Raw genomic sequence first — 23,504 nt, 5'->3', positions numbered from 1 at the left:
TTCGTTAAAATTTTCTTGAGTCAGTAAATTAGGCTCATATGAAATGCTTGTTCATAAGTTGTATCACCCAAATATGTTTATTTTTTTTTCTTACTTCCACCAGACTCTGAGCTCCCTTCATCTAATGTCACGTGTTCTGGAGGCTTTAGTATGGTCAGTTCTTCGCAGTGTGGATCTGGTCTCATTGTGGATTGTGAGTTAGATTACACCACTGAATGTTTTGGTTTTGATGTAATCCCTTTATTGTTTGTTAAGCAGAAATAACAGTCAAAAGAATGATTTTTGGGTTCCCTTCAAATCATAGGGATAGCAATGGCATGTGGCATTTTTCCACACAGTGAGAAGCCTAGAACATGACAAACAACAGATATATGAGACCCAGGCCCGTTTGGTCCTGACTTTACACCAAAAATAAAGTTCATTACACTTTTTTAATAATGAAGTAAGGTTGAACTGACAATATTTAAACAAGTAAAAAAAAAAATCCAAACTTATTAAACAAAGAGGCCTAATTAAAGGTGGCTTAACCAGAATCAACAGATTTTTAGATGATTCCAAAAACCATTCCAATACCCAGTTACTGTATACAAAATACCAGAGATTACCGGGCATTCTAAAGGATTTTAATATTATTCAAAGTAAATTAGAAATAGAAGACATAGCTGACCGTACATCTTATAGAATCGATTTTGAAGATCTTTATCGCAATTTATTTTCCCGTTTTGAAACAATATTAGGCGTAGGATTATTAAGTCAAATCAAACAAGAACCGCATTTGAGTACAATCCGTGACAATAACGAAACTTTAATCCGATCAAACCGATCTCACAACGATTATTTTCATTTACCGGCAATAAATACTATCGTTTTCCGGCGATTACAAAAAACGGTATCGTTTTAAGGATACGTACGAAGGCATAAATAACAAGTCTTTAAGTAACATTCAAAAATTTCATTATCTCCTCGCCTCTCTCGAGGGAGAGGCTAGAGAACTCGTACAGAACATTCCAATTACAGGCGTTAATTTCAACCGCTCATATAAGGCATTATGTAATCGGTACGACAATAAAAAACTAATTGTCTCTAAGCATGTTAAAATGGTATTAACAATGCCGTCGGCTAACAAAGGCGCATCAACTGAATTAAGACTCATAGTCAATAATGTAACTAACAATAGAAATGCTATTCTAGCATTAAAGGTAACTATTTCATCGGAGGAATTATTATTTACCCGACTAATTCTTGATAGACTCGATAAATCCACTCGTACTAAATTTGAGTCAACTTGTGACGAACATGAGATTCCTAGCCTGGAAAAGGTAACTAAATTTCTCGAGAGAAAATGTCAAACCGAACAATTAGTAAATAATTGTTTGACCAGCAAAGCATTTTCACAACCGTTAAAGACCGTTCAAAATGTAAAGTCTCAGCTTAAAACCACTAAATTGCCCTATGTATCAACAAATCAAGATTGTAAAATTTGTAGCAAGCCTCATTTAATTTATAAATGTCCTAAATATTTGTCATTACGGCCAAATGAACGATTTAGTTTAGTTGAACATAACAATTTATGCACTAATTGCTTAAGATCCAATCATGCTTACAAAGATTGTAGATCAACATCTGCATGTTTTAAATGTGCAGCCCGGTACCATACAAGCCTTCACTTCAATGGAGCTCAACCTAAAACTAAACGGATACCGCAGCAAGAACATTTCGGCAACAAATCAGACGAATACCAACCTAAAACCAGTTATCATGCGTTTCACAAGAAACAACCTCAAATCTTACTTGCTTCTGCTAACGTAAAAATTCGAGACGAGTCTGGTAACCTACAAGTTTGTCGAGCATTTCTTGACAGTGGCTCTCAGGTTAGTTTTGCAACAGAACAACTAATGCAGCGATTGAAATTAAAGCGTTTTAAAAACCCAATCCCAATTGAATCATTTAACAGCCTTGCCTCAGAATCTAAATACAGTGTATTTATTCATATACAATCATTTCTTTCTAATTTTGCTATGAATTTAAATTGCAATATTTTACCAAAAATAACTACTAATTTGCCCTCATCTAAAATTGATTTTAACCTATGGAATATACCACCAAATCTTAATCTTGCTGGCCCGACTTTTATCAAACCACAAAAAATCGACCTATTGTTAGGTGCTCAAGTATTTATGAAAATCCTACGTATGGAGCAACGTTCTCGTGAAGGATGCTTTCCCGTCCTTCAAAATACCGAATTAGGATGGATCATTAGCGGTGAATATTCACCCGGTTCAAATAAGTCCGGTTCAACTAATTACAATTTATTTGCATTACAAAGAGACTCACTAGAGACTCACAAATGCAGAGATTTTGGCAAATAGAGGAAGTCAGTGGACCTACTTGGTCAAAAGATGCGAAACTCTCTGAAAAACATTTTGTTGAAAATACCTTACGAGATGAAACTGGTCGCTTTATTGTAAAGTTACCGTTAATTAAAGAACCTTCGGCTCTCGGTGAGTCAAAAACTACAGCTCAATCAAGACTAAATTTCGTAGAGAAAAAACTGAACCCGTGACAATCAATTAAAGAAAGATTATCGTAAGTTTCTTAACGAATATGAATCCTTAGGTCATATGAAATTAGCCGAACCACCTAACAAAAATGAATCGTGTTACTATTTGCCGCATCATGCCGTTTTTAAAACCTTAAGCACCCCAGCCAAAACTCGGGTGGTTTTGATGCATCTTTGAAAACTAGCAACAGCATTTCATTAAATGACCTACTGAGAGTCGGTCCTACGATTCAACAAGATTTGTGTGCTATCATGTTACAGTTTCGTACACACAAAATCGTATTTATAGCCGATATTAGCAAAATGTATCGCCAAATAAGGATAGTTCCTGGTGACTACAACCTTCAGCGCATTATGTAGAGAAAAAATAGCAATGAACCTGTGCGTGAGTATCAATTAACTACTGTCACATATGGGACTGCATCAGCGTCGTTTTTAGCGACCAGATGTTTAAGGCAACTTGCCCTTGATGAAGCCGACAAGAATCCTCAAGCCGCAAAGATTGTTCAGCGTGATTTTTACATCGATAATTGTATATCTGGAGCAGAAGACTTACATCAAGCCATTTCTCTTCAAAGAGACCTTCAAGCACTATTGGAGTCAGGAGGTTTTCCGTTAAGAAAATGATCAACTAACTGAAGTAAACTTTTAGAAACTATTCCACCAGAATTTCATGAGACGCCTCATTCTTTAGATTTTGATTGTAGCGACACCGTAAAGGCTTTAGGTTTATTTTGGCAACCGTCTAACGATAAATTTCAAATAGTTAGTGAATTCATTATCGAAAATTTATCCAACAACAAGAAATTTACTAAAAGAAACGTTTTAGCAATCATTTCATCAATTTTTGATCCTTTAGGATTGCTGACACCCACCGTAATAGTTTGTAAAATATTTATGCAACGCATTTGGCAAGCAAACCTTGGCTGGGATGACCTGTTACCAGAACAATTGGAAGAATCTTGGAAGAATATTTACTGTCAGTTTCCTTTAGTAAATAAAATAAAGATCGATAGATTGGTTTTATCGCATGAAAAATCTATCAATATCCAACTCCATGGCTTTTAAGATGCCTCCGAAAGAGCTTATGGTGCCTGCGTTTACATTCGCTGTATTGACGAATCAAGAAAGGTTACTATTAAACTGTTAACTGCAAAATCTAGGGTGGCACCTTTAAAGCAAATATCACTGCCGCGTTTAGAGCTCTGTGGACCTCTTCTCCTTTCTCGTGTAATAAAAAAAATTATGGAAACAATTTCCATTGAATTTAACAAAATTTACCTATGGACAGATTCCAGTGTAGTTCTTTTCTGGATCAAAAAATGTCCATCAACTTGGAAAACGTTTGTAGCTGGGAATAATTCCTTAACCTTTGAAGAAATTACTACCTTATTAGCATAGATTGAAAAACCTGTCTCAATTCAAGACGTTTAACCAAATTATCAGACAATCCTCTAGAAATATCCTATCTAACTCCAGGACATTTCCTTATAGGAGAACCTTTAACAGCAATTCCTGATCCTGACTTAACTGACTTAGCTGTTAACAGGTTGAACCGATGGCAACGAGTCCAGCAAATGACTCAACAAATATGGCAGAAATGGTCAGCTGATTACCTGAACTCCCTTCAACCCGGGAGGAAGGTCACCCGGGACGGAGTCAGAGCATTAGCAAACAGGAAATTAGTCGTGAACACCAAGAGACAGATATTCAGAATTATTCTGTAGCCGAAATAGTTTGAAGTATTCTCAAACAAGTATAATTAAAACATTAAACATATTTATGGAAATAGGCAGATTTCGATGTGCTTGTGTTTTTTCAGTTGAAATCATATCCTACATATAAATTATATTTTTGATTAAATTTTATGTACTGGTTGTGATTGTTCAATTCTCTAAATGGTAGTTGTAGAAGGTTCTCATAAACTTTCTATAAGAAAAATAATCTCATATTTTTATGTTAAATTTTTAACTTTTCCACAATAACTTCTGTGAACCACAGAAAATTAATGAAGTCTGGCTTTACCAGAAACAGTGTAATAAATTTAGATTTTTAGTTAATCGTATGTTTCTGAAATTTTCATGCAAAAAATCTGTAATGTGTTTATTAATGGTTGGTTGATAATGGCGTATGAGTGGCTACAGTTTTACAAGTTTTCATGTCAAATGTTACTATGTCAGATTAATTAAAAGTAAAAGGGAAAGAAACTTGTCAATTACAGTAGCCAAGACAAATAGTATGCTTGTATTAAAAACACAGTATAACATTGAAATGCCATGTCGTATTATGCTAATCGATATTTATCAACTCTGACATTTGTCAGTCAAGACACTTGTGTGACAGAGTTATAACTAGGGTCAGGTTAGGACACTCACTTTTGACTCGCGTTCTTCTAATAGCTCATGCAATATATCCTTATTTTATATTACTGTCATCTTAACTCTTTTTTTATCTTTTTACATCTGAAAAATTTTTGATTCTATAAAAATTAAATTTTTGCCTCATGTCTTAAACAAAGGTGACTAACATTCATTTTATGCCCACGTTTAACATTGATTATATAAATGTTTTAAAAGAGTACAAAGCTATCCTTGCCTTTATGAACCATGTTCAGTTACGAGAAACTTTATTATAGGTATTGATAATCCTTATTCTTTGTCCCTGCTTTTTTGTTTCTGAACAAAGTTTATGTGTTTCTTTATATTTACACCAGCAACGTGTTTCTTTTACCAAACCATTTAGATTGTGGTTAAGCGCAAACATTTTTCTATTGATCTATTAATTTACTGCCAATGCTTACAATATATCCCTTTTCTGGCACTATCATGTGTGATTATATATTGAAAGGTTCCAGCTGAATATTATTATAGAAATACTCACACGGATAAGTTATTTCTATGAAAATCAATTTGTTTTATCATTGTAAGAAAAATAGATATGTTTTTAATATATGTTAATTATATAAAGATAATAAATTATTATTATTATTACTTTATGTTTTGCTGCAGAGTATGGATGCACAAACTGATAGTTCATTTTTTGATGAAGATCCATTATCTTTGAGTATTAAAAAAGAAATCAAGCATGAAACAGAGCGAACAGAACATTTGATTGCTCCTGTTGCTGTGACAGATGATAAACCGACAACATCTAGACAAGTAAGATATTTTCATTTACTTTTTATTATGGTTTACCTAATATTTTGCATTCTTGTTTAACACTACATAATTTGATTAAAAGCTTTAAAAAAGTGATACCAAACTGTATGTGAAATGATAAAAAAGTATGTGTAGGATTGTAGGATTGACAATTCACACGTCACTCCTGAAAACTCGTGGATTTTGATAAAGAATAAACATTCCGAGCGAGGTTTTATATAATGTTTCTTGTTTCTTTCTTTATAGTGGCAAAATATACGGTTTCTCATCACACAACAAACCTACTGAAATGCAGCTGATATATTTTTGAAAGTAAATTTATAATCTATTCAAAGAAACCAGTTTTATGAAGAACATTGTTGTCCTCAGAGAAAATACTTCATTGTGTCTCTTATGGTACTGTAAATGTGGCACAGCCATAACAAATTCTGTAACATAACAAACTGCTTGCCTCTCAACAGATATCATGTTGCATTATTGCTGTTAAAACATCCATAAAACATAGAAATGAATAAACATAAGAAATATTGTACTTCTTAATACCATTCTTATTGGTCTTTGATAACAGCCATGAGGCTACTCTTCCAGGATCTGTACTTCATGTATAGTTTTTAGTGTGGTATTTATGAGTTTTCTAGGGTTCCTTGGGATTTTTAATGTGATTTTATGCCATTTCTCTATGCTTTTTCAGTACTCGTTGATTAGAATCTTTTTTTCATGTGTAGTAAATTATAATCTGTAATTATAATAAAATGATTATTCAATGTAATATGACTATTGCATGATATAAATCTGAAAATTAGTAGAATATATTGACACGTCACTATTTTTTTGTAAAAAAAAACTTGCCTTTTTGAAGCCATGGATGGCATCGGCTTTCTCAAAACAAGGTTAATTTCTTAGAGTTTTTTTTCACAGAGAATTTCTGTGCTATATAGCGTATAGTGTGATTGTGTTATATTTTGTCTTCTGTATTTTAACTGCTTATACTAAAGAAATGTATTTTTGCTACTTTGAAACAAACATATTGTGCTTGCTTAAATAAATATGAACATAAGATATTAAATATTAGAGTATATGTTGTCAATTTGTAGTTGAACTTATTAAAAATAACAAAGTTTTCCGATAGATTTTTAACTTAACAGTTAAGTTTTTTTTTTAGGATCTTGTTGAAGAAGTTATCAATGATGTGGAGGAAAGAATTACTGAAAGTAGTTTACAGACATCAAAATGTGTGGTTTGCAATAAATTAAAATATAAGTGCATATGTGACAATGTCATCGATGAAGAATATGATGATTTCAGCAGTTTTTCTTTTAAAGAAAAGTGCTTGCAAATTACAGAAAAACCTGTTAAAGAAAGGAATGTGATATCTTCTCATCTTCCTATTCACACACGTGTTTCTTGTCAGGAGTCTTTCACTCAGAGATCTAATTTAGAGTCACACTTATCTATTCATGTTGTCAAAAAAAACCTAACCTGTAATTTTTCTAAAAATACATTTATTCGACGCAGTAATTCAAAAACACATATCTCTACTAATACAAATGAGAAAAAATTTACTTGTAATTTTTGTAAAAAAACTTTTAATCAAAGCAGTAGTTTAAAAACACATCTTTCTATTCATACTGGTGAGAAGAAATTCACTTGTAATTTTTGTAAGAAATCATTTAGTCAAAAGAGTAATTTAAAAACTCATCTCACTATTCATACTGGTGAAAAAAATTTCACTTGTAATTTTTGTAAAAAAACATTTAATCATAGCAGTAGTTTAAAAAGACATCTCTCTATTCATACTGGTGTGAAGAAGCTCACTTGTAATTTTTGTAAAAAAACATTTAATCGTAGCTGTAGTTTAAAAAGACATCTCTCGATTCATACTGGTGTAAGGAAGTTCACTTGTAATTTTTGTAAAAACACTTTTAATCAAAGCAGTAGTTTAAAAAGACATGTCTCTATTCATACTGGTGAGAAGAAATTCACTTGTAATTTTTGTAAGAAATCATTTAGTCTAAAGCATCATTTAAAAAGACATCTCTCTATTCATACTGGTGAGAAGAAATTCACTTGTAATTTTTGTAAGAAATCATTTAGTCTAAAGCATCATTTAAAAAGACATCTCTCTATTCATACTGGTGAAAAAAATTCACTTGTAATTTTTGAAAAAAATCATTTAGTCAAAAGAGTAATTTAAAAACTCATTTCACTATTCATCCTGGTGAAAAAAATTCACTTTTAATTTTTGTAAAAAAACCTTTAATCGTAGCCGTCATTTAAAAGATCATCTCTCTATTCATACTGGTGAAAAAAAATTCACTTGTAATTTTTGTAAAAATACATTTAATCATAGCAGCAGTTTAAAAAGACATCTCTCTATTCATACTGGTGTAAAGAAGTTCACTTGTAATTTTTGTAAAAATACATTTAATCATAGCAGCAGTTTAAAAAGACATCTCTCTATTCATACTGGTGTAAAGAAGTTCACTTGTAATTTTTGTAAAAAAACTTTTAATCAAAGCAGTAGTTTAAAAACACATATTTCTACTAATACAAATGAGAAAAAATTTACTTGTTTTTTTGTAAAAAAACTTTTAATCATAGTAGTATTTAAAAGCACATCTCTCTATTTATACTGGTGAAAAAAAATTCACTTGTAGTTTTTGTAAAAATACTTTTAATCGTAACTGTAGTTTAAAAATACATCATCTATTCATACTGTTGAAAAAAAATTCACCTGTAATTTTTGTAATAAAATGTTTATCAACGCTTTAGTTTAAAAACATCTCTCTGTTCATACTTGTGAGAAAAATTTCACTTGTAATTTTTGTAAAAAAACATTTAATCTAAACAGTAACTTAAAAAGACATCTTTCTATTCATAATGGTTAGAAGAAATCCACTTGTAATTTTTGTAAAAAACTTTTAATCATAGCGGTAATTTAAAAGCACATTTCTCTATTCATATGGGTGAGAAGAAATTCACTCGCAATTTTTGTAAGAAATCATTTAGTCTAAAGAATAATTTAAAAGCACATTTCTCTATTCATATGGGTGAGAAGAAATTCACTTGTAATTTTTGTAAAAAATCTTTTAATCAAAACTGTAGTTTAAAAACACATCTATCTATTCATACTGGTGAGAAGAAATTCATTTATAATTTTTGTAAGAAATCATTTAGTCAAAAGGGTAATTTAAAAACTCATCTCTTTATTCATACTGGTGAAAAGAAATTCACCTGTAATTTTTGTAATTAAATATGTATTCAACGCATTAGTTTAAAAAACATCTCTCTGTTCATACTAGTGAGAAAAATTTCGCTTGTATATTTTTTAAAAAAAATTTCTAATCAAAGCTGTAATTTAAATACACATCTCTCTGTTCATAATGGTGAGAAGAAATTCACTTGTAATTTTTGTGAGAAAACATTTTGTCACAGGGCTAATTTAAAAAAGACATCTGTCTATTCGTACAGGTTAGAAAATTTCGTTCTGAAAAGTTTTACACAAAAGTCAAATAAGGTTACAGAGTGGTATAAATTGTCTCTGTTATAGGGCAGTTTGTGGCTCGTTTTTCTTTTTACACTATTGTATACACAATTATACTAATTAGTTTATAAACAAGTTCATTTGGAACCATTTATATTATATATGTAAATTTTGTTAATAAAGCTTTATAATAACTTGCATATTACATGATTCATATTTCCTTTATTTCCGGTTGTCTAAAAAGTATTGAGCCTTTGGAATCCAAAATGTAGAATACATCTATTGTTATTGAAAAATAACATTTTGAAACTACCTAGACCATATTTTTTATAACCTTCTGCCATTTTTCTGTCAACACCATAGATCCTACACTATAGAACTTCTAAGGTTTTCGTTCTTAAAATTGAGATACATGGTTTTCACAGGCCTTTTTTGAAACTAATTTAACAGCATTCAGGAAGTTATTGCAGAGACTGAAACAAGTTATATCCTAACGGTGCTAGGTCCAGGCTATATGATGGATGCATCAAAACTTCCCAGTCAAGTTCTTGCAATTGTTGATAGGTTGTTAAAGATGTTGTATTCTGGTGGTTATCAGTGTTGTGTATGACATCCTTTCTGTTTACTAATTCTGGCCGTTTTGTTTTTAATTGTTAAGTGCAGTCGCACTAAATGCCAACAGTTCAGGTTTGAGCCTATCATACAGCTTGGCAGAGCAGTTTGTGATACACGATGGCCTTCCAGTTACACCTAACACAACATTATCTTCTTGGCCGTCAGTATGGGCTTTGTCACAGACTATGAAGTTTCTCCTTGTTTCAGTCACAATCTTTTTCACCATTGTGTTCTTAAATTATCCACTTTTCATCACTGATGATCATCTGGCTTCAGAATGGCTCACTTTTTTTGCGTTTCAGTAGAGATTCACAGATAGAAATTCAATTGAGTAAAGTTTTTTCAGTCAGATCATGTGGCACCCAAATGTCAAGCTTCTTTTTGTAACCGGCTTTCTCTGATTGGACTAACAGTGTTTGGTGATGGGTGTTAGGCCACTGACAATGTCATGAAGGCTTGCATGGCTAGACTTTTGGCAGAATATCACTCACTTTTTCTGTGATTTTGTTGTTGGTCTTTACTGCAAGGACCATCTTGGACATCAAACTTTACAAAACAAAAGCGACTGAACAATCTTTTGATTGTTATTTTTGATGACATATCTTGCCCATAAATAGCACAAGTTTCTTCACGGTCCTGCGCAGCATTTGCATCTTTATCTAAATAAAATTGTAGTAAGATGTTCATCAGTTTCGCTGAACATCCACTGATTTTCATAGCACAATACCTTACGTCCAAGTATAAAAATTGCAACATATTTTGCACATCAACTGCCAGCTGTCAAATAACATTCGGCCTGACCCACTGCGACTCATATACCCTGAGATTTAGGACATTGAACTATATAGTGTGCAAAACATTCATTACTTCTTAGATTTCCTATTATTAATGAATAACAAATTAAAATTTCAGGTTTAAGACATTGTTTCAAAGGTGTTCATTAAATTAAGAGTGTATTAGAAGTAATTGAGAAAGAATATTAAAAACTGTATCCAAATATATCTATAAGTATAAAATAGCATGGGAGTCATTTATAAAAAACTTCCAAAAATCACTAATGAAGATTAATTTGAAATGAAGGAAATTTGTATACACGTCTTTCCTATAGTGTAAGTGCGCACCAAGAAAGAAGTTTTTGAAATTTTGAGTTTAAAGGTTCAAATTAAATGGCTTTACCAGCCTCTGGTTACTTGACTAAAAAACATAATGTTTTAAAAAATAATTTTCCATTTCACAGAATACGATTCAAAACAATATAAAATATTAAAAAACCTCTGTATTTTTATTAAAAATTTTAAAACGCCTTCTTATTTTTAAAATAAGGAGTGCGATACATACATACATTGTGTTTTTTGACCCAAAAACGTACAGATTTACAGAAAAAAAACCCGATACCCTATCTTTGACATGATCACTGTACTTCATCTTTTAATATAGCTGTTCTAGCAATATTCGCTGGAAAAGTAATATTTATTTATAAAATAACGTTAAGTTAAAAACATATAAAAAAGGCCATGTTGAAAACTTTGTAAGTAGATTTCGTCACATAATTTAATTCAACTTTGATAGCTAAGATACTTGCTAATAGTATTTGATCTTAATCACCTTAAAGAGATGGGAAAAAACTTTTCTTTTTTGCTCTTTCTGGATTCGAATTCCCATGCTTTAATTTTATTACATCAATATTTTATTATATCAATATATTCTGAAATACTGACAGAGCACGTACTACATATCTTATCAAAGCAATTTTATGTTTTCATATAGTTCATAATGCACAAATCGATATCTATTTCTATCTATAATTTTAACTATTAAAATTCATAAAAACTATTGTTTAAATTTTTGTGCTAAATGAATGTTTACAAAGTTCATATTACATTAAAAATATATATATTTATAAAAATAATATCAATGTGTAATAAAATCAATGTGATATTTGACATTCCATTTCATTGACAAGTGCCTCATAATTATTAGATCAGTATGATGATATTCTGTTCGTAAACACTCAACAGGTTGCTCATCAGCGAGTCAAGATCTATATTTTATGTTTTCTGACACATTTTGATACTTTGATATTATTTGATACATTTTAATATTATAATATTTATTGTCAGAAATGATTTGCAAAGATATATGGTACCCGAGAAATGATTCTGTCCTATAAGCTACTCTTTTTAAGAATGAAAACCTCTCAGTAGTGCAATACAAAACTGCTGAATACAGAACTACGTTCTTATATGACATGTAGTATTTTAGCATAATGTCATTACGAAGATACAAACTTTCTTTCCTCAGTTCTTACTTGAACAAGCTCTGTAATGTGTACATTCATTCCTATTATACTAGGTGAGTAGAAGGGTCCATTAAAAAAAACCATTGGCTTGATGACTATTGACTTTTTTTTTAGAATTTGAAAAATTGTATGACTAGTTAAATGTCACCTACCATTTTTTTATATATGTATGTATTTATATATATTTTTTTATCGATGTTGTGGAGAGATATCATTTATGTACCCCCCATGAGGTGGAGGAGTGTTGGACACACACCGGTTTGGCTAGATGTTATAGAGCCTATGAGTGCCTGCACCCTACCGGCAGCTTCATCGCCGCTGCCGCCCACCTGCTCAAGCATGGACAGATGGCGACTCCACTGAAGGCTGTCCCTCACCGCCTCACCTTCCGACTCTTGACGCTGCTTCTGACAACTACATTATTCTGACTGTTTCTTCTTGAGCTGTTTTAGTTCACTGCTTGCATTAATTAACTATAGTTTAATCAATAATCTAGATAACATAATAACTTCTACCGACTATACGCACTTTAGCTAATATTCACAACCTACGTCTCTATTTACCTTCCTTTTGTACATCGGTTTCACTCGCAACTTGCTCAGAGGCTAGTGGAGTCCCCTCGCTTCATCTACCACCCATGCATGTAAACCCAAACGAGCGGCAACTCCACGATGGGCTGTCTTTCATTCCCTTGCGACACCTGACCTGGCTGCCAGGGTTCTGTTGTAACACTCTACAGACAAAATTAGCCACAGCTGCAAATCGGTCGCTTCACATCACATTGGCAGGATTAATTTGCCCTGATACTGGTGTGCACTCTCATCTTTCCTTCTCCCATCTACTACAGGAAAATATGACATATTCTGCTGTTTCTCTTTCATTGCATACAGACACTCCGGACTATCTGTTCTGTGTCTTGCAAACAAGTACGCTCTGAAGGAGCTGTGGCCGGTTAGGAACTGTGTAAGCCAGTAATTTAGCTCGTCAAATTCTCTCCCGATTCACGGCCCGATCTCACATATTAATCGTCTTGTCCATTCACTTTTACACGAAACAGTCCACCCTATCTGCCACTTCTCTAATACCTCACGATATGCCTCTTCTTTACTCATATCTTCATCTATCTTCACCCGTGAATCAGCCAACTGCTGCAGCGGAAACACTCTGGGGACCACAAATAAAGCCTCTGTGAACACCGAGGAGTAGGCACACGTAATTCTCAGAGCTATCCTTCTTTGTACTCCCTCCAGCTGTCGTCTGTTATGATCATATCTCAGAGATCTGTACCATACTGGTACACCATACAGCAAAATGAAATTTACGTGTGAAAACAATCTCCGTTTACAGGCCCATGGTCTAGTCGTAGTTCTCAGCAATCTGTTCAGGCTTTGAACAACTTGTTCGGCTTTTACCCGAACTTCCAGGACATGAAACGTGAAGGACCTTCTACGGTCCAACTACAACTCGAGGTAATTTGCAATCTTAACTGCCTGGATCTGTCACAATCTGTGTAGATCCTATAATTCTCCTACCTGTCATAGAGATAGCCACTGTTTTTCCATGTGATAATCGATGGCCTCTGGCTTTAATCCATCTACTTACCATGTCTAAAGCTTCGTTTGCCGCCCTCGCAACATTTCCCTTTTTTTGCTGCAACCACCAAATTGAGGTCGTTGGCAAACGCTACTGCGTTCACCCCTTCTGGGTACTCTAGGCGTAAGATCCCATCAAAAGTACTATTCCATAGTATAGGGCCCAAGACTGAACTCTGGGGTACCCCACTAGAAACTAAACTTGAGCTCATTGTTGCCTGTACGGTACACCAAGATTCTTTCCTGCAGATATCTCTGTATCGGTTTTCTCAGATAGCTTCTTGACGTATTCACATACCTTATCCTTCACGATCACCAGTAAACCATCAACCTAATCTTTCTGATACCAACTGGTAGCCTCTCCCCCACAGATCCCTGTCAATGTTCTCGCGTAGTTCCTTCCAACATCTAGTCTTGGCTTTTTTAATAGCTGATGCATACATGGTTCTGGCTTCAGCATACTCCTTTTTGGCACTGTTTGGTTATAATAAAGAATAGAAAAAGAAGAAAAAATTGTAAAACCGAAAGGAGTAAAAGATTGATGAGGCTTATGTAGCTTTTACTTGTAAATTGATGTGTAAGAAATCTAAAGAAAAATTAAGATCATGAAAGTTGTTTTTTTAAAAATATTTTTATTGTAAATTTTTTCATGATCTTTTCTGCCCTGCCAAAAACTCTACAGCAGGGAGGAAGCTACGGCCTTGCACTGGGAACTACAAAATAATTTCTCTAAATACACTTTTTAGGAAGTGTACCGTACAATGCTTCCTAAAACTACATTGTTTTATTTTGTGATGTAGACCGTCACAAAAGACAAACAACACTTTTTCCCTTCAAAGTTAAGATGACAGGTGGTTTAGCGAAGCAGAAGAAATTTCTTTGCCGGCTTGGTCCACAGACCAAAAATCAAAATATGGACCTTTTGTGGTTGAGATCAGTTATGCGTAAATTATATAAATTTATCTTGATAACAAATCAAGTAAAATCGTATTTTTTATTTACTTATTACTTTTTTGTTATAATATTTGGGCTTATTTAATTAATATTCTACAGCGGTTTTACATATACATATACATATATATATATATATATATATATAAATTTATAACTAGCTTCTCCTATTGCGGCTTCGTACACGCTATGAGTAGAGAGCTTAAGAGATTGGAAATAGTTTTTAGTAATTATGTGTGGGTTATTTGCTCTCAAAGTTATAGTTGTTACTAATGTCATAAAATGTTTAGATAAAACATGTGTTCCCAAATTAAAATTTTTAATGAAATCTACCTCTTACATTTGAGGTGGCATTGGTTATAGCCGATTAATAGGTCCTTTTATACTTGAAAAGTTTTCTGTTAAGATTTTTTTTGTATAATAAAAGTGGATTTTGTCTTTATTACATAAATTTTCACAAAATTAAATTCTCTACAAGTTTTGATAATAACATTTACAAATTTATTAGTCGTTTAACAAAGCTATTGTACTTCACACAATAAGAACTTGTTTTACATTGTCAAATTTTTCTGTTTTACCTTGGGCATCATGAAAACGACTAGAATAATCTACAGAATAATTTTAAAAACCCGGACTCTGTATATCAACATTTTTATTAATTATAATGAACGATATGTTATTTTTTAGAAAATTTTAAGAATTGCTTTAGTAATTAGAACTCTTTAAATACCTGTGTTAGAATTATTTAGCTGATGCCTTTCTTTTATATATAATCTCAGGCACATCTCAAATTAACGTCCAACAGTAATCGGATAGCATGTTAGTATTCCATTTCCTTTATATCGGCTTTCCATCGCCGAAATGTCTTGGTGGAAACGTTCACCGTGTTCGTCGCTTACGTCTCCGAGGTTGTCCGGGGAAAAATCCATATTTGAGTACAGGAAATGAATTTTCAAAGACATATTACATCCCGTAGCTCTGTATAAAGTAAGAAGTCGATTAACAATATCGTGGTAATTGTCGGATTTTTGTTTGCCGAGAAAATGTTTGCAAACGACTTTAAATGAAGCCCAAGCTGCACTTTCTACGTTATTTAACATAGACTTAAATACATCATCTTTGACCAGCTGTCTTATTTGAAGACAACCAAAAATTCCTTCTTTAATTTTTCCTTCACTTACATTCAGAAATTTCTGCCTGATGTACAAAAATCCGGGCCTGTCCTTCTTCATTGCTTTTACGGAACGCAAGAATGGCGGGAATTTCAATATCTCTACCTACAGATCGCAGAGCCTGGACAATATCCCTTGCTACTGTATCTTTCTATTATCGGGCGGATTTCATCGCTTATTTAGTGGCGGTTATACATTTTAAGTTTTTATTGACGGATTTGGTAATTTGCGTTCCTATCCGTATGGACCATGGTGGAATTTATGTACCGGTTCTGACCGTGATAGACTAAGCTTTTGAGCCTAGTAATCCCGGCGTGGTTCCCCTTCAGTCCATCCGCTGAAGTACTTTCGGTACCAGCACCTATGGGCTAGCAGGAGTACGCCTACCGGAGCTCTAGTTATTTGGAGGGAGAAATGCGCCCCGTTCTCCGGAGGGAGTCGCATATGCGGACTAAATGAAATTGTGGTCTCTTCGTGGGACGGTGTGGGGTGATGTCTAGCTTTTTATAGTTTTAACAAAATTTAATTGTGAAAACGGTCACTTTCGCGGCCGGAATTTTCATGCGGTTGCCATTTATAGGTTACGCCATATAGAGGCTCCTAAGCCTGATTGTCATTTTTTGACTGTCGTACCGCCTCTTCACGGTGGTTCGTTTAATACGGCATCAGGCCGTTTTCTTTTAAGTACGGTCCTCTCGGCAGATGTCCCGGAGATGGCCGTGTTTGGACATCCCGAACAGTGTGCGTGCCTGCGCCACTCTCACCTCGTAGCGAAGAGTGACGTTTCTGACGAACCACGGTGCTCCAAATATCGTCCGCAACGCTATGTTTTGGACGGCTTCTAATTTCCTTTGAAGCGTGAGTTCAACAAAGCTCCTCATGCCAGGTAAGCGTATGTTAGAATTGGCAGGACGTATAGCCGAAAAATGAGCAATTTGGTCGCCAGTGAATATGGACTGGCACTGTTCAGTACTGAGTATAGTGAGGCCCTGACGGCCTTTGCCTTTTGGATCACATATTTAACATGTTCTCCTAAGGTAAGCTGTTTGTCCAGGACTACTCCCAGGTACTTGACTGTTTTCCCAAATGGGATTTTCTCCCCTGAGATTTCCAGCTGCCTGGCACGTGTCTTGTATGTGAGCATCACTGCCACCGATTTTTCACCGTTGACCTTGATTCTCCACATATCGAGCCACGGCTCTAATAGATCCAGTTGCCGTTGGGAGTCTCTCGATCGCGTAATCTACACTTCCGGATTCATAATAATATGCCGTGTCGTCTGCGTATAGAACTGTTTTGACTCCTTCCGACAGCGGCATATCGTTGACGTAGGCCGTGTACAAGAACGGCATAAGCACTGCTCCTTGGGGGACTCCAGCGGCTACGTCTCTGGTGGAGGAGATTGTTCCCCCTACGTGTACAACAAATTGTCGGTCTAGTAAATAAGACCGTATCAATCTGACATAGCGCCAGGGAATCGTCGTATGTGCGAGTCTATACAGCAAGCCGCTACGCCAAACTTTGTCAAAGGCTTTAGCCACATCTAGAAAAACGGTTGCAGGTACTGCTTTTCTATTTAGGCCTCCGACAAGACTGTCGATTATTTTAAGCAGTTGGAGGGTCGTCGAGTGGCCCTCCCTGAACCCAAATTGTTTAGGCCGTACTCCTTTTCCCAAATGTCGCCTAAGTCTCCAGGAAAATCCTTTCAGGTTTGGGTAGGCATACCACCTTTGCAGTTTTCCAGCAATTCGGAAAATATTCAACGTACAAAATTGACGTGAATATTGTGGTTATGGTCGCTATAAGAGCGGGTGGAACATTTCGGAATGCGCGGGCACCGATCCCGTCAACACCCGGAGCCTTGTCGGGGCGTGTGGCTTTGATTCCAGCGGAAACCTCCGCCCCAGTGACTTGGTCTATTTCTAGTAGGGCGTCCTCCACCTGTGCTAAATAATCTACGAGGAAGGACTCTACCTCGGTTGTGTGGTCATCGTTCGGGACGGAAGGGGGTTTGGAGTAAATTGGTTCTCCAGTGTGTCGGCGAAAACCTCCGCCCTGTCCGCCTCCGAATTTGCCAAAAGGCCTCGTTGCCCCACAACCGGGTGGCAGGGCTTCTTTCCTTCTTGTAGTTTTTTGTTTAGCCTGAACACCGAGGAGTGATCGTTTGAGACCGAGGAGAGGTATTCGTTCCATGAATCCTCTCGATGTTGTGCCAGCAGCTGTTTCACTCTGTCCGTTTGAATATAAAAAGCCCTTTTATCATCGGGGGACAGGGTGATTCGGTATCTCCTCCTCAGTCGACGCTTTTCTGCTATAGTATCAGAGACGTGAGGTGGGAGATTATTACGGATAAGCCTCGTGGACTTTTCCGTAGAGCTGTTTGATAGAGCCTCGGTCATTGACGATGTGACGCGTTGGACCGTATCGTCGATTTCCTCCGGTGTAGTCAGGAGTTCAGTATGCGCTGGTCTGTAATCCCGTTGGAGAGTTTCATAGAACTTTTTCCAATTCACTGAGCTTCGGGGTATAATCGAGGGGTCTCGGCCGCCCCTACATGGCACAACTCTAATAATACAGGAGAGTGGTCGGAGCCGAGGTCTTCTATCGTTTCAATCGTGACCGGAGTTGTTACCTCCTTCATGATTGCGATGTCGAGTACATCAGGTCTCGCTCGATCTGCTCGTTCGATGAACGAAGGTGGGCACCTCGGGGCCTATGACGACTAACCGGCGTGCTCGTGCCCTTTCGTATAGCAATTTGCCATTTGCACTTGTCAGATTGCTATTCCAAGACTCGTGCTTAGCGTTGAGGTCGCCCATGAGTATCATGGGCCCATCCCATTTTTCTAGCACGGCATCCAGATCTGCGCCGGATACTGCTGAGATTGGTTTATTATAAGCCGAAATCAGCCGATACTCCATGCCTAGATGCTCCACATGTACATAAGTCGCTCCATTAGGTTAGTGTGGAGGTCGACCCGCGTGTGTACATGGCGTCTGTGGACTAAAATTGCGGTTCCGCCGCTGGCAGGGCGTCCGGGTCGTACTGGCCCATCCGTCCTACATGTAAAGTAATTCCGAATGGTCAGTTGTTTGTTCCCGTTCAGACACGTCTCAGACAATAGTATCACGTCTATTAGTAGATCCTTGGCCAGACGGCATAGTTCTGCCGGCTTGCCTACTACTGAATTGGCGTTCCACTGTAGTATCATCATCTGAGAGTTTGCATAACCATACCTAGATAGCAGGTTCATGAGGCACTCTATAATGGACTGAATGCAGTCCTTAAGAGATTTTGCTTTAAATGTACGCAACTGCTGTTGAAGGAGATGAAGAAAGAGAGGAAATTGGCCGTAAAGAAGTCAAAAGGTGTTAAGAAAAATGTAGTTGAGAATGGTATTTCATTTGAAGATTATAAAGAATGTTTATTTAAGATGGAAGAAAAAATGAAGCGCATGAATTTAATCAGAAGTTATCACCGTGATGTGTTTACAATTGAAGCGAACAAGAAAGCTCTCTCACCTTTTGATGACAAAGATTTATACTGGAAGATGGTATTAGCACTTTACCTTATGGTCATTATAGTATTGTTTAAGCTAAATCGATTTTAATGGGCTTCAGCCTGTTAAAATTGTGTTTGCAGCAGGTGTTTACTTATTTTGAAATAAGGTATTACCTCTTATTTTGAAATAAGGGGGCGGTCGTATGCTTCTAATTCGAAATAGATATGCCCTTATATTAAAATAAGGATGGTTTTTAAACCGGGTCTTATTTTGAAATAAGGATGGTTTTTAAAGTGGTTCTTATTTTGAAATAAGAGGGTAGTGTTTTCAAAAAAGTGCTCTTAATTTGAAATAAGGGGTTGTGGTTCAAAACCGGTAATATTATACTACTAATTTCTTGCATAAGTAGCCATCACCTTTACTCATGATGAGTAGTGTTCGCCTGCTTTAAAGCATATTCCCTTACCTCAACTCACTGTTTTAACTGTTGAAAAATAGTTTAAAAATTCTTCTCGATTAAAACAGCTGCAAACTGTACTTAACATTCATACTTTTGATCATTGGTGAGCAAACATGGCACCCAAATCTCACTGGACATTCAAATTCATTGGATGTTGGCTTGTATACTTGGATTATTACCGCCCTGTTTAGTTGCATATCAATCGTGACTAAGATTAAGGTCCGTTCAGTTGGACGTATCCACAAACTTTGTTTAAAATATTTGCTTAAAATAATTCCTCATAGTCTATCCTCAGTGCAATTGCTTTGAGTCGCTTCCAAAAAACTCCTGTTGCTCCATCTCTTCTCGCTTAATCCCAGTACATGTATTCCATTCTCTTAATTTGATATTCTCGAGTTTACCGCACCAAAGGAAAGTCTAACATTACACGATTCAATACATCTTATAAATATCTTTACATTTTTGTGTTTGCAGCACAATCTTTGCGATTGTATAAATCATATATTTCTTTAGATTAATTAATTTTAGAACTTAATATTTAATAATAATTGAAGATGAAGTCAATAAGTTCAGAGAAAATTTCATTCTATTGATCGATTAGCCAGTAATATATTCTTTTCATTTTTCCCATACAGGCATTTGAATTCGAAATTTAATCGTATTTATTTCGTCAAAATTTAAATTAAGATAAAAAACACACTTTTGAACTTACCGTGTTCAATTTTTATATTATCACGTGATTTTCCGCATTTTTGTAGCCACACACTTTGTAATGCTTCATTCTCTAGGAACGGAAAATATTTCACGTTCTTTTTCGCTGGTGAATCAGTTCTGCTCAAACAATTGGGGAAATAACACGATGGCATATTTACATTTGTATCAGAATAAATTTGTATAAAAAAAAAACACTGTTTAAAAGCGAGTAGTTATAAAATCGATTGAATTCAGAGACAAACTATCCGTGTAAAAGCTAAAACAGAATTGTGTCTTCAGAGAGAAAACTCTTTTCTGCTTTGTCCAGGTAAAAAAATCAGTCAGAGTTGTAAAACAAAACAGATTAAGATATCAAACCTGAATGCAGAACAGTTGTTCTCTTTATTGCACGCGGTTTAAAATGGTTTACCTAGAAAATCCCTTGCATTTCATTTGACTCGTTAGAAAAATATGTTTATTGAATATAAAATTATTTTTCACTTAACAACAACTTTTTATTTTATTTTTATTTCAGTATTATAAAGTAATATTCATGTTGGTATCCGTAAAGTAAATAAGTAATATCTCATTTTCCCGTGTAAATTAGATTATTAAAAGCAATTTCTTTCAAAAATTGTTTTGCGATAATATTTTTAATTAAACTAAAAATCATCAATTCTGAAGATTGACCAAAATAAATAATATCAGATCTTATTTATAAAATTTTGAAGTTACACTTCATAAGATGTGTCCCCTGTTTGTTTGTTTAGGCTTTCATTCGTTATTTTGAATTTTATCTTAATTAACAATCAATTTCAATACTCTTAAGAATCAATAGACTTGTATAAAATATTTTTTTTTTATTAAGGATTATTAAAAAAAAAAAATGTTATTATATTTAATAAATATTGGATTGTTAGCTCGTTTAATCATTATCATGTATTTAAAACTTTGTAAAATTTTTGTACGACTAAAAACTTTTGTCCCAAAATCCTTTACTTATATGTTCAAATAACCCGGTAGAAAATGAGATTTTGGGACGAGCGTATACGCATGCGCGCCGAATACTGTGCTATACCTTGTTACTTTCATCGGTTACGAGATGGCTGCGTGTTGTATGGAAACTTGCCTTTCTAAAATCATTTTAAATTCAGTCAAATTGAATGCTAATTGACTTACTTATAAATAAGGTATTATTTTAATAAATAAAATCTTCCAATATATATTTATTAGCTTTAGTTTTACTATAACATTTAACGTATATTAAAGTATTACGGCCGTATACTCGTCCGTTTGACTGTGATGAGATTCGGCGTCCAGGTTCATCGCTCGTGTCTACCCTGCGTATTTGTTTTTACATTAGACTGTTATTATTGTGGGTAAGTACGTTACGTTAATTGTTTTAATAATTTTATTTTATTTACTTAATATTGTTTACTTTTATAAGACATAATTGCTTTAATTAGTTATTAAATAAGTGATTTTATTGCACGATATAAAATAATTGTAAATAACAAATATGGCGGATGCAATACATTCGTAGTTTTGGTCTGCGTGGACAGTGATATTTTTATAGATATATTTTTTTAAATTTTATTATTTTTCCTGGATTGTAATATGACTTGAGTTTTAAATTATTATTTTTTCGATTATTTAATTGTAATTAATGTAGTGATGTGGACCGAACGTAAATTTATTTTCTAGCCTAACGCTATAAATTTAGTGCGAAGTGTTGTATCGAGTAAAAGTTTTATTTCTTTTATTCGGTTAATTATAAACTTCGTGTACATTAAGTGTTTGGTGTTTCTGCCGGTGTATTGAGAATTTTTCGTTTCGCTTTCGCGTTCTTTACGTCTCAGTATTATTAGTTGTCAAGTTCGTGTATTCATTATTTATTTTTATTTTGTTAAGCCCTGTTAGAAATTTATAAATCATTACTTAAAGCATAATACATTTATAAAGCAATAACTTGTAAAGAATTTATAATTTTTATCTTTTGCAACTTATGTAATGTCATTTACATATACATGATTTTATGGTGAAATGATTTTACCTTACCAGAGTAAAAAAAAAAGATTATATTTTAATTAAATTCATTCTTATTTTGTTGTAAGAATAATTCATGTTATATAGTGGTGTATGCCTACTTGCTGACATTGTGCTACAGTACCTGTACGTAATGTTTTGTAGCAGTATGTATTTTATTTCTGTTATTTTTAATTCTTGAAAATTCCATTGAAAATTATTTTAATAGTACATGCTAGTTTCTTCTACAAATTTTACATATTCCTGAATTTGTGTTGACCATTGTGCCCTTCAACTTTAACATGTTAATTTTTACATATATGATAATGAAGAGGTAGGTTGTTTAGAAGTATAACACAATTATTTATATCTACGTAGAATATAAAATTTAATTTTTTCATGCTGTGTATATGTGTGCTTACTTGATCATTGTCAAAAATATAGTATAGATATAAATTTTAAGATTTCTTAAAGATTTTTTTCTCTCTTTTTTAAATATAAGTTATGTGTATTTTATTGTATTTAAATTATATATTTATTTATGTTTTCTATTTTACTTTATGTTGTAAACTCAAAATTAGTTATTAGTCAGATAGGAGTACACCTCGGACATTTTTGTTGTCGCTATATTTTTTTAATAAAAAGGAATTCTATTAGTTGAACATTAGTTACGGTTCACTTACCGACTTAAAAATATTTGCTTGCCTTTTTTTTGTGGTGTGGTTGGTATAAATTTAATCGTTACTATTTATCTTCTTGATGATTTAAGTTAAAATTACATTAGATTTTCTATTTTATATGTATATATCAGGTGAACTTCTAATGTCATTACAATTAGAATCACTTTATAGTTTGTCTGATGCCCCGTCTTTTATGAATGTAATAATTTATAAAATTGTAAGCATTTTCCATAATAATTAACAGTTTGTCCAAACTAGAAAGGGCTGGCTTTTGGAGTTCTCTACGTGTTGAAGAAAGATAGTTTCATAAAAC

The 23,504-nt window shown here is 34.1% G+C and overlaps 2 protein-coding genes across 8 annotated transcripts in view; both read left to right on the top strand.

The window, feature by feature from the left end:
* The window catches only part of LOC142332974 (uncharacterized), a 238,217-nt gene that overhangs the window by 4,533 nt on the left and 210,180 nt on the right, over positions 1 to 23,504 (top strand). Inside the window, exon 4 of the mRNA XM_075379724.1 lies at positions 5,569 to 5,718. Within this exon, the coding sequence (XP_075235839.1) occupies positions 5,569 to 5,718 (150 nt within the window). The remainder of the gene's footprint in view (positions 1 to 5,568; positions 5,719 to 23,504) is intronic.
* Positions 1 to 23,504, top strand: part of LOC142332975 (uncharacterized) — a 144,744-nt gene that overhangs the window by 64,392 nt on the left and 56,848 nt on the right. For 4 of the 7 annotated variants that reach the window (XM_075379726.1, XM_075379730.1, XM_075379729.1 and 1 more), the window contains exon 1: positions 21,587 to 21,865. The exons of 1 other annotated variant lie outside the window; for it this stretch is intronic. In XM_075379726.1, the coding sequence (XP_075235841.1) occupies positions 21,789 to 21,865 (77 nt within the window). In that variant the 5' untranslated portion in view covers positions 21,587 to 21,788. Of the gene's footprint in view, positions 1 to 21,586; positions 21,866 to 22,030; positions 22,846 to 23,504 lie in introns of those variants that run through there. 2 more of the 7 variants (XM_075379732.1, XM_075379727.1) reach the window with 2 other exon arrangements.

This window comes from Lycorma delicatula, chromosome 12, assembly GCF_047948215.1.
Source record: "Lycorma delicatula isolate Av1 chromosome 12, ASM4794821v1, whole genome shotgun sequence".
NCBI lineage: Eukaryota > Metazoa > Arthropoda > Insecta > Hemiptera > Fulgoridae > Lycorma > Lycorma delicatula.
Note: the sequence above shows the minus strand (reverse complement) of the source record. Positions and strands in the feature narration are given on the sequence as shown.